The 16,719-nt window shown below is 36.6% G+C and overlaps 1 protein-coding gene across 3 annotated transcripts; it reads right to left on the bottom strand.

Annotated features, from left to right (window-relative positions):
* Positions 1 to 2,603: 2,603 nt before the first annotated feature.
* On the bottom strand, positions 2,604 to 11,231 carry agtrap (angiotensin II receptor-associated protein). Of its 3 annotated transcripts, XM_056735379.1 has the most exons (6): positions 10,891 to 11,227; positions 10,299 to 10,333; positions 9,471 to 9,582; positions 8,584 to 8,797; positions 4,417 to 4,578; positions 2,604 to 4,151 (listed from the first exon to the last, which is right to left on the bottom strand). In XM_056735379.1, the coding sequence occupies exons 1-5, from the start codon at positions 10,915 to 10,917 to the stop codon at positions 4,454 to 4,456; spliced, it is 513 nt and encodes a 170-aa protein (XP_056591357.1). In that variant the 5' UTR covers positions 10,918 to 11,227; the 3' UTR covers positions 2,604 to 4,151; positions 4,417 to 4,453. The 3 variants fall into 3 exon arrangements, with proteins under 3 accessions (XP_056591357.1, XP_056591356.1, XP_056591358.1); XM_056735378.1 differs by having other exon boundaries at positions 2,604 to 4,578; positions 10,891 to 11,226; XM_056735380.1 differs by lacking the exons at positions 2,604 to 4,151; positions 4,417 to 4,578 and adding an exon at positions 5,053 to 6,384 and having other exon boundaries at positions 10,891 to 11,231.
* Positions 11,232 to 16,719: the final 5,488 nt, after the last annotated feature.

Raw genomic sequence — 16,719 nt, forward strand, 5'->3', positions numbered from 1 at the left:
TGTTTGCTGTTGTGGTGTTCGGCTGACTACACGCGAGCATCACTTAACATATGTTTTGTTGAAAACAATACAAGCCATATAATCATTGAGAGAAAGCAGTAATATACTGTTTACATTTATTAATAAAAAAATATAATTTTAGCGAACTATTCTATGAATCTATGTCAACAATCTTTGTTTGAGCTACAGCGCCCCCCCTGTAGGATAAAACAGTAACAACAAGTCAACTCTACTTGTTTGCGTTCGGACTGCCCTCTCTCAACTTCCTTAATGTGCAGAGGTGGTGCTGCAATACCGTAAAATGTAAATAATAATTTAAAAAGCTTGACAACTTTTTCCTACACCCAACAACAAAATCAAGACTTTGCAAAACGGTAGGCCTGTATAAACAGGACCTGAATTCATGTAAAAAATGGCACAAAATATTTCAGACTGTTGTATTTACTGTCCTTGTATCCCATTTGTGAAAAATGCCAATCCCCTGGCCTGGGGGGCTCACCGGGGGCTGCTTGAAATGTTAAAGTTTTACATTATTAGTATTGCATATAGGAATTTATAATATGTTTAATATTTGACATGTTTTTCTCTCTCCTTTATCTTTAATGTGTGCTTTCACTATGCGTGCGTGTCTGTCTGTGTGTGTGTGTGTGTGTGTGCTTGTCTGCGTGTGTTTCCGTGTGTGTGTCTTTGTCTATGTGTGTTAGTATGTATGCATATTGTGTGTGTGGTAGAGGTTGTATGTTGGTATGTCTGTCTTCTGTGCTTCCTTTTTTCTTGTTTTTACAGGTATATGACTATAATTGATTTGCTTATAGTCAATATGTCTTATGTACAGCTGCGTTGTAACAATGAAAATTGTAATATAACTATATAAATAAAGTTAAGTTGGGTCTTTACAAAAGGTGAGAAAACTCAGATGTCAAAGTGCACTAGGTGAATAGCCCCATGCAATAACAGGGACAGTTCATTTGTCACACGCTCCCTTCTGTGATATAAAATGTATTTTGTTCTTATAAACTGTGGGAATAAATGTTGCTAAGTAGTGTTTGATGTGTGTTTTGATGGTGGAATTATGTTTAATGGATATCAACTGCTTCTGAACCTTAACTAAATCAATAGTTTACATCCACTAGGGGGAGTGCTTTACTTACAATTGTTTTTCATACAATTTGACTGGTTCTGTGACCCTCTTTGTAACCTTCAACAGGAACTGTCTGTCCAGTTCAAGAACTGACATTTCATGTGAAACAAAAAAACACTGTAAAAATACTATCAATGTCACATTAAACCCTCAGTGGTTTAATGTTCTGCTTGATCTGTCTACAGGACAAGCAATGGTTTCTCCATAAGTTGCTTATATTTATTTCTTTATGCTGGCCAGTTGTCAAGCAGTGGCGGTCATTGTTGTCATGACGTTTCTTTGTGACCTAAGGACCATCGTCACCACCTGTTCAGGCAAGTGTATGTTTGTCCAGTGCATCTCAACTTTTTCCACTTTAACAACACTTACCCTTCTTAATTTCAAAATAGTTATGAAAAAAACTGTTCACTGACCATTTTCTGGAGTTAAGTAAAACATTTTTTTGTGCAAAGACCTCTCGAGTGGCTCATGTATTAAGAAACACATCACACATGCATTCTAATTAGATGTTAGGGATCAATAACAGTGTGCACCCTACTGAAGAAGCAATACAGTCATATACAAGACATTAAATGAAAACCTCACAGACTTTAATAGCAAATGAATTATTATCAGTAACACTCTCAATATAGAAACAAGGGAACTATTAATTCAATATATACAATCATGTATGACAATCTGTGTTGAGAAGACGGCAACAAACAAAAACAAGAACTCATTTTTCCTTTATCTCAGTTTATTAAGATGCCTATATAACATTTATCTGTGTGCATTACAGAGTCTAAACACTATTTGTTTTTCTAACTGAAAAATGGTTTTGATATATACAAATACTGTTGAAAGCTATTTCAAATCACAGAGGTTTTTGCACTTTGCATAGTTATTAAGGTTTATAAATAACATTGTAAAATACTGCTGCAATACTTTTTTTGCTGACAAACTCATTTATTAATAATAATAATACAATTCAGTAAAATCTAATACAGTAAATTAAAGATAATGCCAGCAAATTTCACAAGGCTAACCTTTTGAAGATAGTATCTATCACAGCCTTTATCTTTTATTTGAAACAATATCATCAAGCCCACGCAGACTGTCTTTTTGCCAATAAAACCTGGAACATTACCCAAAACCAAAACCTCATTTAAATGACTAAAGGCTTTGCACGCTGTGGTGTTTCTATGACAACATGTCATATCATTGATAGGAATATAAATCAAACAGCAAGAACTAATTTGTCACATATAATAGTTTTGGAACTCAGCAGTATCTGAGTGCTTTTGATAAAACAAACTGATTTTTTTCAAAGAAGAAATATATTAGCTGAAACAGACTTTAGCTTCTCAACAGACAAAACAATAAATGTTCAGCGAAAAACATCACAACTTATCTCTAATATATCCAAAAACATAGACTGGGACAATAATCAAATTCTGGCCAAAATAACAATAGTCATATTCAGTTGAGTTTTGAGTATAGTGTTTATTGCTCTGTGCATTATTGCATTGAAGCGTTGCAGAAATGTTTAGTCTCTCAAAGGGATCAAATCTCTTGAATGATAGTTCTGTTTAATGTGGTCAAACTGCAGCAACCTGTGTGTTGCGTCAAGCATGAAGAATAACTGAAACAGACGAAACTACAACATTGCAACAACTGCAAGAAAGATGGGGAACTACTTCATTTCATAATACATTTATTTTTATAGGACTCTCTTAGCGATTAGCCTCAAACAGGATGAATTACAACCTGCTGAATAACTAAGACAATTCAATGATCCAGCATATCATTTCATGTACGGAGGTTAAACAATTGGCATGGGTTTACATTGTGCTTATTGAACAGAGCTTGACTCCCAATGAAGTGTTAAGCAACGATATGAACATATGGCTGTCAAAAATGAATATACACAGACTTGTGTTTTAAAATGTGCAACTTTTGCATAATGACCAAGTTGCAAAAATACTGATTGTTTTCAAGCAGATTCTGGGTTTGTGACTCACCACGGTGCCATAGTGCATACAAAACAGATATGTGTATGTGTCTGAAACAGTTTTCCATTTTAAGTGCTTAGCATTTACATACTGTACCTATTTTCTTCTAACGGGCTCATCTCATTCCAAAATCTAATTTTGTCACTTCTGGTTTATATCACATTTCATCAGACATCCCAGTTTTAGACATCAAAGTTGAGCATCACCATGCTTAGTAAATAATCTGAATAAATACACACTGGATTGTGTGGCAAACGGTTAAACAAAAGTGAGAATCTTTAAAAAACACACAAAACAACTTTGGAGTACCGGTGACACTCATGTCAACATAAATTAAGTACAAACATACTGTCCTGGTAAACTAGCACATGGACATCCCAGCATTACAGAATAATGTGTTTCATAAACCTAGTGAGGGATTTTCCTTTGATAAAAGATATGCACAAATATAACCTATGATGTAATATAAAACATTTCGTGAGGTGAAGCCTTCTATTAAGTATTTGATCTAAACATCTTCTGCAGATGCAAATGTAAAGTAAATCTGTGGTCACACTTGACTTCTGTTCCATTGATTTCTATTTATGTGAATGCATCGGACCAGAAACGCAAGCCCAACTGAAGAAATTTCACATTTCGTTGCATAGCAAAGTTCAACTCTGACCTGCGAAATCGCGTGAATGCGTGATACCAATAGAAGATCAAAACGTCACAACGTGAAATACAGAAATTTGAAATATTTTTAAATACATTTTTGCACCATCGTTCAAAGGTATTTCGCATTCTCAAAGTAATTTGACCATTTCATGCTGATAAAGGTTGTAGGTATTCTGTCAAACACCAACATATCCATAAACATGACTCCATAAACAACAGTTCTGAATAAAAAAAGGTTTGATTTGTTAAAATTAGTTAACATGAACAACAAAATATTAACTAACAATAACCATATTTCTTCAAAAGTTTAAAGTTGTTTCCGTTAAAGCTGCAATCTGTAGCTTGTGTGTTTCTGTCGCCATCTGTGTTCAAAACATAAAATTGCAGGATACTTTAGAGTAAACTCTCAAAAAAACGTTTCTTGTGAATTTATAACAGACATGTTTTTTGTGTGTTTGTTTGTTTATGTTTTACTAAAAAAAGTTGCGGATTGTGGCTTTAACATTAGTTGACAAACACTAATAAAGATGAATATATCCTGTAAAATCGAATCATTAGTTGTCAGTTCATGTTGGCTACTGATAAAAACTACATGTTAAAATATGAAACCTGATTGAAAATTGTTACCAAATATAAAAAAAAAAAATCTTTGCTTTGGTCATTCTCAGTAGGTGCGTGGTCCATGTTTGCCATCTTCGACTTGAGCGACTGAGCCGGCAGCAGCACTGGACTGATCCTGCTGGTCTATGGACTGGTACGTATCTCTGTTTCTAGATACTGTTGGAAAACCTGAAAGTAACAGAAAGGGTTAATGAGCTGATCAACTTTGTCTCAACCATTTTACAATGCCAAGCTATATAATGTCATAGTAGGCCTAAAATAGAAATATTTCACCAAACAATTTACTAAAAACTCCCATTATCAAGTTGTTCTCGAGTTCACAGACAGAAAACTGAGATGAGAACATCGGGTCTTCAGTAAACCATATGTCTCTGGGAACAGATGATTAAATACACATTGGGTTTAAGAGTGAACACGGCATCAGATCGCTGGACATCTGCAGCATGTGTGATTTACACGGGTACCGCAGGAGCAATATTCTGCTCTAATCTTCTTCAGTCAGACTGAAGATTCCCTCATGATGGATTCACTTAACAAATCCCACAGCACATCAACAGAATACCAACCAAGAAAAGGCTGTGCTCGTGTGTAGTTCAGGCAAAACCGCTTTGTGAAAACAACGACATAAGTCAAACAAGAAAATCAATTTTCTATTGCTGCAGTTTATTAAAAACACAACTTGAGAAATCGCAATCGCAATAAGTAACTTAAAACAGCACAATTCCCTTATTGCACCATAAACAAAAGTAAATATCGACTGTTGAGACATTATAACAATTCAGCACTTCTGTGATCATGCGGGCAGAAAACACCACATACAACAATAAAGTGTTGTTACGCATGATGAGACTCTCAATTGTGTTCCTGGAGGTTTGTGTCCATTACCTGCATCCCCTACATAAAACAGCTTTATTTTCTCCATGACACTTTATTATTACATTCATCATGATATCACAAAACAATATATCATGCTCAATAAAAACTGGTTTTCAGCTGTAGGTTGTCAACTTACTCTAACACTGTGTCTACACCGGACACTACACGGCTTGTTTTAAAGGGATTGCATCCAGTGTGGACAAAATAAAAAATTATAATGGGTGCTGATGCGTTATATTGTCTTTTGTTGCATTGCGCCGCATCTGATGTAGACATGGTGTCAGGCGGTGAATTTATTACCGTACTGTATTGTCTCACAGACCGATTTGCTTTTGTTTAATGTGGATACTGATTTATGTACTGTATATACTGTATATTTCATAATAACAATAAAATAAATAGAAATGCATTTCAGAATCAAATAAATAAAATATTTGTATATTTAAGGGATAAAAAAGTAACTGGTTTGTGCTGTATATCAGTTTGTACTTTTTCGGCTGTACTCTGATGGATCCCTTTTGAAAAACACTGATTCACTGATTTTGCAAAGGGGTCCAAAATCTAAGACCACCATAAGAATTTCGGTACAATTTTGGTACATTTGTGCTTGTTTTTCCTAGTCTGAATGCTGCAAAAAATGGATAATAGTGGTCTGGGACCTATTGACCCTCTGTTTTTCGCTATGTCATTTCTCACAGGTCCATACGAAGAAAGGTCCTGAAAAAATCTGAATTAATATGCAGAGGCTTCAAACAGAATTGATCGTTTTTTCTGTAACAGAAACTTAATGTACACACACAGACAGAGACATAATGAAAAGCAAGTACAAAGATCAAGTAAAAGAAATGCAAAAAGAATAAGGAGACACTGACATTTACAAGGAATGATGTAATGTGCAGAAAACAGAAATAACAAGAAACAAATAAATAATCAATAAAATATGTCAATGTCATATCCAGCAGCTCAGAAATGTCCTGTTGAAGAGGAAACTGAACAGTATTGAAGGAGGAGAGGGAGGGAAGGTTCAGTATCGGCGGGTGAAAAATGTGCTATCAGCACTGTCTGTGGTGCAGCGACTATCCACGGAGGTCTCCAGGTCTGACAAACAGATACACAAGACAGAAAACTCAATCATTTAGTATGGAAAACTATTAATAATCAATGTGTTGTTAAGTTGAATGATACCAGGCTTCCCACACTTTCTGACCAGTGAATTCTCAATGTGTGATTGTTAAATTAAGATGTTTTACAATCATTTTAACGTTTCTTGTATTACCATTTGCATGTCAGATACTGTCTTTGGGTGAATCTAAACGTGATTATTTGAAAACTCTTTCAATGAATATTGCTATAATACAGTATCTCACAGAAGTGAGTACACCCCTCACGTTTTGTAAATATTTTCAATGACACTTTGCTACAATGTAAAGTAGTGAGTGTACAGCTTGTATTACAGTGTAAATCTGCTCATCACATTGAGTTCACCACTAAGTGGAAATGTCCAAATTGGGCCCAATTAACCATTTTCTCCGGTGTCATGTGATTCTTTAGTGTTAGGCAAGACAAGAATTGTTGCTCTGGATAAAGATGGCCTAGGCTATAACAAGATTGCCAAGAGCCTGAAACTGAGCTGCAGCACGATGGCCAAGACCATACAGCAGTTTAACAGGACAGGTTCCACTCACAACAGGCCTCGCCATGGTCAACAAAGAAATTTTGGTCATGGTCATACAAAGAGCATACACCAAACACTGCATCAAATTGGTCTAAAGATGATGCACAAGAAAACCCGGAAACAGTTTGCTGAAAACAAGCAGACTAAGGACATGGATTACTGGAACCATGTCCTCTGGTCTGATGAGACCAAGATAAACTTATTTGGTTCAGATGATGTCCAGCGTGTGTGGCGAAAACTCACTGAGCAGTACAAAGACAAGTGTGTCTTGCCTACAGTCAAGCATGGTGGTGGGAGTCATGGTCTGTGGATACATGTGTGCTGCCGGCACTGGGCAGCACTCATGTAATTGAGGGAACCATGAATGCCAACATGTACTGTGACATACTGAAGCAGGGCATGATTCCCTCCCTTCAAAGACTGCGCTGCAGGGCAGTATTCCAACATGATAATGACCCCAAAAGAAGCTGAGGGAAAAGGTGATGGACTGGCCAAGCATGTCTCCAGATCTAAACCATTTTGAGCATCTGTGGGGCATCCTCAAACGGAAGGTGGAGGAGCGCAAGGTCTCTAACATCCACCAGCTCCGTGATATCATCATTGAGGAATTAAATAAGACTCCAGTAAGAACCTGTGAAGCTCTGGTGAACTCCATGCCCAAGAGGGTTAAGGCAGTGCTTGAAAATAATGGTGGCCACACAAAATATTGACTCTTTGGGCCCAATTTGGACATTAATGGCTGTTTGTTGAGTTATTTTGAGGGGACAGCAATTGTACACTGTTATACAAGCTGCACACTCACTACTTTACATCGTAGCAAAGTGTCATTTCTTCAATGTTGTCACATGAAAATATATAATAAAATATTTAGAAAAATGTGAGGGGTGTAGTCACTTCTGTGAGATACTTTATTATCATTGTGAAAACCTGGACACAATGATCATGTGTAAAAGCCTGATATATTGTGAGAAACGGGAACACTAAAAAGACAGTTATGATAATAACTGAAAAAAATCACAGATGATGCATGGCAGGAAAAGGATGCTATATAACACTTCCCATAGGCTCATATGACATACCTCTTTAACATTACATTTTATCTTATATAAAATTTGGTGAAATAACCTAAAACTTCATGCCGGTGTGGAGGACTCCACTCGTAAAGATCAACGGCCTTTGCGCTACTGAAAGCCATGTTCGTCAAACTAGACATCCAGTTAATCTGTTTTATGTTTAGAGGGCCACTCTTTCTGGCATGTATCCTGGGACTCTCTCCAAACTCAATCATCTGCTCTTGTTTTTACTTATTCTGCTTGACATTTTCACTCAAGACCTCACTTGTGCTCTACAACCCATGTCCTGAAAATGATAATGATCTACTGTAAATAGGCTGAAGTGATGCCTTTTAAGAAACCATGGCCAAAGCGGCCATTTTAAGTCAAAAGACTTTCAGAATCACTGAAGCACATGCATCACAGAGCACTCTCAACCAAAACATTAATCGGTCACTGAAACATACTTTAAGTAAATACAAGAACACGACTTTGTTTCCATAGTGAAGTAAGAATGCATGATTATGATGTACATTGGCTTTTATGGTCTTTTGGTAACCACGGACTTACCGAAGTTAACGTTGTAGTCGCCACCCCTCTCCCGGTACATCTGATAGACAAAGAAGCAAGAGACGGGTTTGAGCAGTAGACTCAGTATGGCCATGCCCACGCTGAAGCGGAATGCGTCCCGTAGGGTTCTCTCATACAAGCTTTCAGATGGAGTGTAGTACACTCCAATGTGGACAATATCAGTTAGGATGGTCACAGCCAAACCCATCAGGAACTGAATGAAAGAGAGAAGAAATCAACAAAGTGTCCCATGCAGTATAAAAAAGGAAATAAAGCAAGAAAAAGTAGTTTGTAGAAAAAGTAGATCACTTGAAAAAATGCAAAACTGAAGCCCAACCCCTAACCATAACATCGAAAGCAAATGGTACTAAAATGTATGCATGAGATCTTACGTATTAATAGGAATTAGCCAAAATTAGCCACCTTGTAAAATGTTTTTGCTGTAAGATTGTGTTGAACTAATTTACTTCATGAAGTGGCCAATTCGTGTAAATTTGTATGATCTGAATTGTACAAAAACAAACAATTATTAGTATAAAGCATGACTTAAGCTCCTCCCTTATCCTGCTCCTAAACCTAACATCAATGGCGTGAAAGCAAATCATACTAAAACGTGCAAATAAGATTGGATGAACGCACGCATTAGTAACCTCATAAAAAAAACACCGTATAAGTGGGCTGTTCGTAACCAGAATATCCTAGAGTGTGGACTATTTTGACTGTGGGACATCTTTAAATGAATATAAAATGAAATGCCTTCATCATGACTTGACCAGATGCCTATTAAGTAAAGAAAACTCATAACTGTAGGTGTATACAGTATCACGAAAGCTTTATTCCATTTGCGTTAATTGGGATTTTTGAAAGATCAAGGTCTTCATTCTTACCATCACCACAGCATCTATAGAGTCACGTTGTGCAATGGCCCACACGCCCAGTGCAAGAACACTCAAATTCCCCAAAATAAAAGAGTAAGGGAGCCATGGAGTCAAACATGCCCTGCACACAAACAATATTAAATAAAGACAACACGTACAATAAAGAAAACGAAAACATTTTTGTTACATTGATTACATTAATTATGATAAGGGATGTAACAATATCAAAATCTACATAAAAAACTGTAAAACTGTAATACAGAAAACTGTATTCTAGTCTTAGACCTTTCCAAGGATATAAAGTTTGTCATGATTCGCTTAGAAATTACATGCACAATATTGACGCAAACTTAGGTGTCCCATATACGGAACGGGTGACAGTTAACTGACAAATGATGACTTTGAAACGTGCCGTAAGCATCCTCTTTTCTTTATACCTTAATCATAACTGTTGCTTAGAGGTATGAGTTATAGTATAAGATTGGTCTAAAAATCCCTTTTATAAAATTAAAATAATTGCACCAGATGGACCTTGCCAAATATAACTATCTTAATTTTTTCTAACATTCTCTATGTTTGGCCCAGAAGACCTATCGTTTCAAGCAGTCATGTGACCACCATGATTCTGCGAAAATTTTGCTATTGCGATAACAGGATATCAACGATATTGTTACATCCCTGATTATAATATTACGTTATAATTATTATATATACTGTAGGGTTGAGGTTTCTGCTTCTGGTTTGGAAGAGAAAGCAGGACCCTCTAAAGTGTCCCTACTGCCGAGATTCCTCAGGTTAGTGTGAAAAAACAGAATTGAGAAAGACAAATGATCTCACCAGACTGTCAGTAACCAGTGAACCAATACGATGGCCTGCAGGACACACACACACACAGGGAAGAAATGTAAATGTACAAATCTATTCCCTAAACAGTAATGTGTATATACATCATGGCCAAACACGGTGCTGACTTGAACCACACATAGAAATGTTTATGGACATAATCCAAAAGGGACGGGCAAGTCATGGCCACGGTGAAGTTGTGTATTTCCAGCAGTTTCCTCTATTTAACTGAACGTTTCAAAAAGGTTTCAGTGCTAAAATTCTGAATAAACCTCATAGGCCATAGTGTCTCCTTTCAACACAGGTCCTGCAACTGTAATATGTATTCATACAATGGTGCCCACACAACAATCTAAGGAATTCACTTATATATTCACCAATTCTGTATATCAGAGAGCGAATAACACATATTAAATAATGTAACATGACAACAGGGTTAGAGATCCAAACATCATTATTTACACATTTTAAATGTTAAACACTGTGTAACATTGAGCAAAAATGATTGTTTCCATCCATCGTGTATGCCTTTAAATGACCTATAAAAGCAAAACGAATGAACATGAATTCAAAATAAAGCACTTACCTTGAGACTTATGGCTGGTATTTCCATAGTTTACTGACTCTTGCTGTGGAATGCCTTTCTGTGATTTCTCAAAGGAATCATGAAACGCTTTCATACTAAGGGTGCATAACCAGTTTGTCCAGAGATCTGAAGTCATTGCAAACACAAACCATGTGACAGCAGCCTGACCTGAACCATGTGACCACACCTCCCACTACTGCTCAAAGTTCCAACGAAAACTTTCAACTTCAACTGTGTGTTTGGGGACATATCTGTATACAGACATCTGCTTCTGTTTCTACATTACAAATATTCTACAAATGTCTTCTGTTAATACAGGAGATCAGGGCTTGTTGTTACATGGGGAAGTAGGTCGAAAAAAGCTGTTTCACTGGTTTTCAGATACGCTGAACTAGTTCCCACTATTTCAACACAGTTGAATTGCCCAATAGGACATTTCCCACACCTTATGCAGGGGGAAGCAGTCAAGAAATGAATCGAGGAAAGAAGGTCTGAGGTTCCACTTGTTCATCGGGTAGGCATCCTCTGTGTTTGGGGATAAATGATTATAGAAATACATAGCATTCTTACCTTTCCTTGTCATTATCAGAGAGAAGTCAAATGAGTTGTGTGTCCAAATCATATCCTAAGTGAAACAAGCCTTTTGGTGAGGTGCTGCTGATAATGCCCTTTGTATGGTTCCCAAATGCAACACAACGTCAGTTGTGTTGTTATGTCATACGTCTAATGCACAACACTATGAAATTTTAACATATTGTCATACTTCACCCAAAAATGAAAATTCTGTCATTATTTACTCACATTCGAGTTGTTCCAAATCTGTTTAAATGTATTTGTTCTGATAAACAGAGAGAAAGATATTCGCAAGAATGCTTTTAACCAGACCCCCCATGGACAACCATAGTAGGAAAAATACAATGGTGGTCAAATGTGCCCCAGAACTGTTCGCTGTCATACATTCTTCAAAATGTCTTCTTTTTTCCTAGTATAGAAGTCAATGGGGGGCAAGATACGTTTGGTTATAAACTAGTGGTGGGCATAGATTCATTTTTTTAATCTAGATTAATCTAGATTAAAATGGCTCATTTGAATTCTGCCGAAGGCATTCAGAATATGTGTGCTACCCAAATAATGACTAAAAGTAAGTCTTTGAGAACGGGTTTCTCAAGCCAGGTGGCGCATTAGACCAGGGGCTCATCTCCTGTTTCCAAAATGCATCACAAACTGCTTGAGAAAGCTGTTCTACTATGATAATTGGTGATGAAAATGAAATTATGTTCAATAAGATGTACTTGTGTTTACTTCCGCATTAGCTAAGGGATTCTTTGCGTTTAGGTGGTACTTGAGAGTGGAAAAGCTCCTACAGTACATTTACATTTAGTCATTTAGCAGACGCTTTTATCCAAAGCGACTTACAAAGAGTGAGGGAGCAACAAGCGATATGTCATACAGGAGCCATAATACATTAGATCTCAATACAAAATTACTGGTTTCAACTAAAGCTAGACCACTACCTGTTGAGAGAAAGTTTTTTTAAACCAATTCCGCATTGCACAAGGTGCAAACAACCTTAGTCTTGTCGATGTTTCTATTGGGAAGCTTCTTAAAAATTAATATTCCCTGAAGCAAACCCGGCGGCTTCATAGCTGCATCCATGTTAGCACGTCACGTTTGATGCGGTAATTTCACAGTAACGTTATGTTGTGTTCAGACCAAACGCGAATGGCGCGTCAAGCGCGAGTGATTTATATGTTAATGCAAAGAGCAAATAGACCTACTTGCTGCGCGAATCGCGCGAATGAAGCCCTGGTTATGAGATGATGAGGCGGCTTCTGCTTCCGCGAATGACGCGAATCACGCGAGTTGAAAAATCTCGTTCTCGCCCCGTACAGTGCAGTTAAGCTGGTATACATCCGCGCTAAAATATCAAGGTGAAAGTCATCATAGCTTGCGTAGTATAGACCCAGCTCCCAACCCAACTTTGAGAATAGATTAACGGCGACATTTTTTTTATCGCGCGATAAGAGTCTCACTGCGTTAACGACGTTAACGCCGTTAACGGCCCACCACTATTATAAACATTCTTCAAAATATAAATGTCTCTGTCTTCATCATAACAAAGACATTTTTGCAGATTTGGAACAACTTGAAGGGGAGTAAATTTTCATTTTTGGGTGAAGTATCACTTTAAATCATTTGGTATACACACAGTAAAAACAAAGTGAGTTAACATGACAAGATTCATGATATCGCCTATTGGATATACATATTGGGGCAAGTTGTAACATGTTACTTAAATGATCATCTTTTAATAACATTTATTAAAGTGATAGTTCACCTAATAATTATTAAAAATAATTATTTGTCGTGATGAACACAGAGAAAGATATTTGGAAGAATGCTTATAACCAAACAGTTCTTGGACTCCATTGTAGTAGGAAAAATGTACTTTATATATATTTTTTCTGTAGATGACAAAAGAAGACATTATGAAGAATGCAGCACAGCAGACAGTTCTAGGGAACTTTTGACATCCATTGTAATTTTCCCTACCTTTAGCCGAGACTTTAAAGTAAAGACATTGCGGTTCAGAATGAAACCTAACCTCAGAATCATTCACTAGAATACAATGCATGACAGCCAGTTATGAATTAAGCGATATGCTGTCAAGTCTTTAAGGTTTATTATGCAGTTGTGCAAGGTATGGCCAACTGATCACATCTGTAAAAATAAAATGAGTTTGGACATCATTTAATTAAACTCTAAACTAAAAGAGGATTTAAATCCTGCAATGGGTGACCCATGATGTACTATTTCCTCTTAGTCCTCACCATTTAATACACTGGATATCAAGATCAAATCTAAATGCCTTGTTTGTGAAACGACTAGAAATGAAAACTTGACTTGGTTATGCTTAACAGAATTTACAACATTCACCGAAGAAGACAAATCTTAAACACTTTCACTTAAACACTATGCGGGAGGGGGGTATAATATATCAGATTTCTGTCGGTTTTATAGAGATGCATTTATGTGGATTAGTGTAAATTCAATGCATATGCAAATGAGAAAGGAGTCAAATCCACTGGCTGACTAAACCAACAGAATTTGACTAAATGTTAATTCCAAATTGCCTTTGCCCCTGGGGGGCTCATTCATTATAACTTAACAACTGTATAGCCATCACTCATTTATGATTTTGTTAAATGTCCTGCACAACAAAACATAAAGGCTTATTGAACTATGAATGAACAAAAAGCAACCAAGCAGAGTTTGATAGATCATACACTTGTCCAATTAGCCAGCTGAGGTCCAGGATTTTAATAACAGCCCTGACAGTTCATTACAAGCACATGTGTTTAAGTCTGACGGATGGCTCTGATTGAATGAGTGTGTTGTGTTTAGAGAAGAAATTCAGTCTTTGTTGAATGAATGACGTCTGACAGAGGAGTCGGTCTTTCTGTTTGACCCCTGAACTCTATTGAGCTTGTCCACACAAAGCCCAGTGTTATGATGATGCACATGGTCATTTACGAACACTTTTCAATTAGTGATGCTTGAACACGGTTCAACTTTCCCATCATTTTTCCATTCCATTTTCTACCGCTTATCCGAACTACCTCGGGTCACGGGGAGCCTACGCCTATCTCAGGAGTCATCGGGCATCAAGGCAGGATACACCCTGGATGGAGTCTTTCCCATCATAAATAATGTTAATTATAATACTTATTTTAAAAATAATATTTTATGTGATCCACATACTGTGAATCGCAGAGATTTGTGGAAAGGGCTCTTTTTATTTAAGACTGTATGACCAGTGTCCACCAAACCATTTTTTCGAGGCCACCACATTTTTTTCAGTTGTTTCCAAAGGAGCTGCCGTGCTGGCATATTATCTGCTGACTCAGATTTTTTTCCATTTGGTAAGAGTTTAAATCTGCTCAATTTTGGGGGAAAATGCTGCGCTCATCAGTCATTTTACTTGCTTGTCCAATTACATAAGAGGAGCGGAACAAATACCACACCAACCAATCAGAACATCCTACTTAAACGTCAAAAATAATATTCTATAAATGCATTAAAAAAATCCTTTAAAAAATTGATCCAATGAATATTTTTGAAACAGAAACAATATATTTAAATAAGCTTTGTTTGTTGAATAACATTTCAATTCATACATTTTTTTAGTTTTACTTTAAATCTTTTCATTTAGCCAGAAGTATGGCAAGCCGAATTAGCTTTAATCACTCTCAAGATATGAATTTTTGACATCAACAATTAAATTTTTACTTTTAAAAATTAATATTCTTGATATCAACAAAGAAATTTCTACTAGTATAACAATTACTATTTTGATATCAGTAATTCAATTTTCACTAGTTAAAATGTTAATTCTTGATATCAACAATGACGTCATCACTCGCAGAAATGTGTATTCTTGATATCAGAAATTGAATATCAACTAGTAAAATTTTTTGACAGAAATGCAATATTATATACATAACTATGTTTTCAGAGGTGTATGAAGAGCTTACAGGATGAAGTGATATGTTTTTTAAATACGTTAGAATGAGCTATTTGTATCTACATACACCGCGAGTGCCCTTGCATGCCATTCGCCATTTTCTGTCAGCCGTCGTATGGTTTCGAACGGGGTGGAGTGAGCGGTTGGGTGCATTTCGCAACCTTGCCACTAGATTTTACTGACTGGACCTTTAAAAAAGTCACGTGTTTGCAGGTTGTAAAACGTGACATTTAAGAACATGACCCTGTATTACAAAACCAGTCTTAAGTAGCAGAGGAATTTTTTTAGAAAAAGACAAAAATACATTGTATGGGTCAAAATTATCGATTTTTCTTTTATGCCAAAAATCATTAAGATATTAAGATCATGTTTCATGAAGATATTTTGTGAATTTCCTACCTTGAATATATAAAAACTTTATTTTTGTGAGTGGATGGCCTGCCACAGTGCCCCTGATCGACATCTATATTTAGATTTTTTTGCACTCTCAGATTCCAGAATTTAAAAGAGCATGTTCCCGGCAATCCCATTTTTCAACCTTTAGTTAGTGTGTAATGTTGCTGTTAGAGCATACATAGTACCTGCAAAATGATAAAGGTCAAAGTTCAGTGCCAAGCGAGATATTGTCTTTAACAGAATTCGCTTTTCAAGGATTCCAGAGAACAGCTGGATCGGACTACAGCCGTCTACTTCACAGACACATGATGTCAGTATTCCGAGTGCTTTTATCAACCTCCGCCCAAAGGAATACCCCAAAAACAGGTCGAGGTCTTCCTTAGAGAAGAGGAAGAGCCGCTGGAGTAGTGTTCGGGTATCAGAGATTGTAAACATTGAGCTACATGCTAAACTACTTTTACAATCATCCAAGTCCTACAGCTGGTAATAATTTGGCTACGTATTCTCAGATAACCAACGGTCAAATAACAGCTTCATGACTTTAACATCAACTGTGAAAGCTGTTCTGTGTAATACACTGATATTGTGTGCTTCCCTATAAAACACTTCTAAGAAATGTCCTTTGAATTCCTACTTGCAATGTTTCCTGGTCAAACTGCTTGTTTTATCATCCAACTCGGGTCCAATTTAAAAAAACAAAACTAACGCTTCTGTTATTAGTGTTATTTTATATAACCGTCTGACGGCAATCGGTCCGGTGTCCGAAATAAAAATTGTGATCTCTAACATAGATTGACGTTTGCTCATGCACTATTAGACCTCCTTTACACTTTGATCGATCCGCATGCTTTTAACTGATAAAGTGAAGTCGACACCATTGTTTCTGTTTATTCCTAAAATCCAAAGTT

Source organism: Triplophysa dalaica, chromosome 21 (genome assembly GCF_015846415.1).
Source record: "Triplophysa dalaica isolate WHDGS20190420 chromosome 21, ASM1584641v1, whole genome shotgun sequence".
NCBI classification, from domain to species: domain Eukaryota; kingdom Metazoa; phylum Chordata; class Actinopteri; order Cypriniformes; family Nemacheilidae; genus Triplophysa; species Triplophysa dalaica.

What these genes read in the sequence shown, in the direction of transcription:
- agtrap (XM_056735379.1), bottom strand. Translation starts at nt 10,917, where the DNA reads ATGGAAATACCAGCCATAAGTCTCAAG. An exon ending in CTATAGATGCTGTGGTGATG is followed by an intron (nt 8,798 to 9,470) that starts GTAAGAATGAAG and finishes TCTTTCATTCAG; the next exon opens with TTCCTGATGGGTTTGGCTGT. An exon ending in CGACTACAACGTTAACTTCG is followed by an intron (nt 4,579 to 8,583) that starts GTAAGTCCGTGG and finishes TGTTACTTTCAG; the next exon opens with GTTTTCCAACAGTATCTAGA.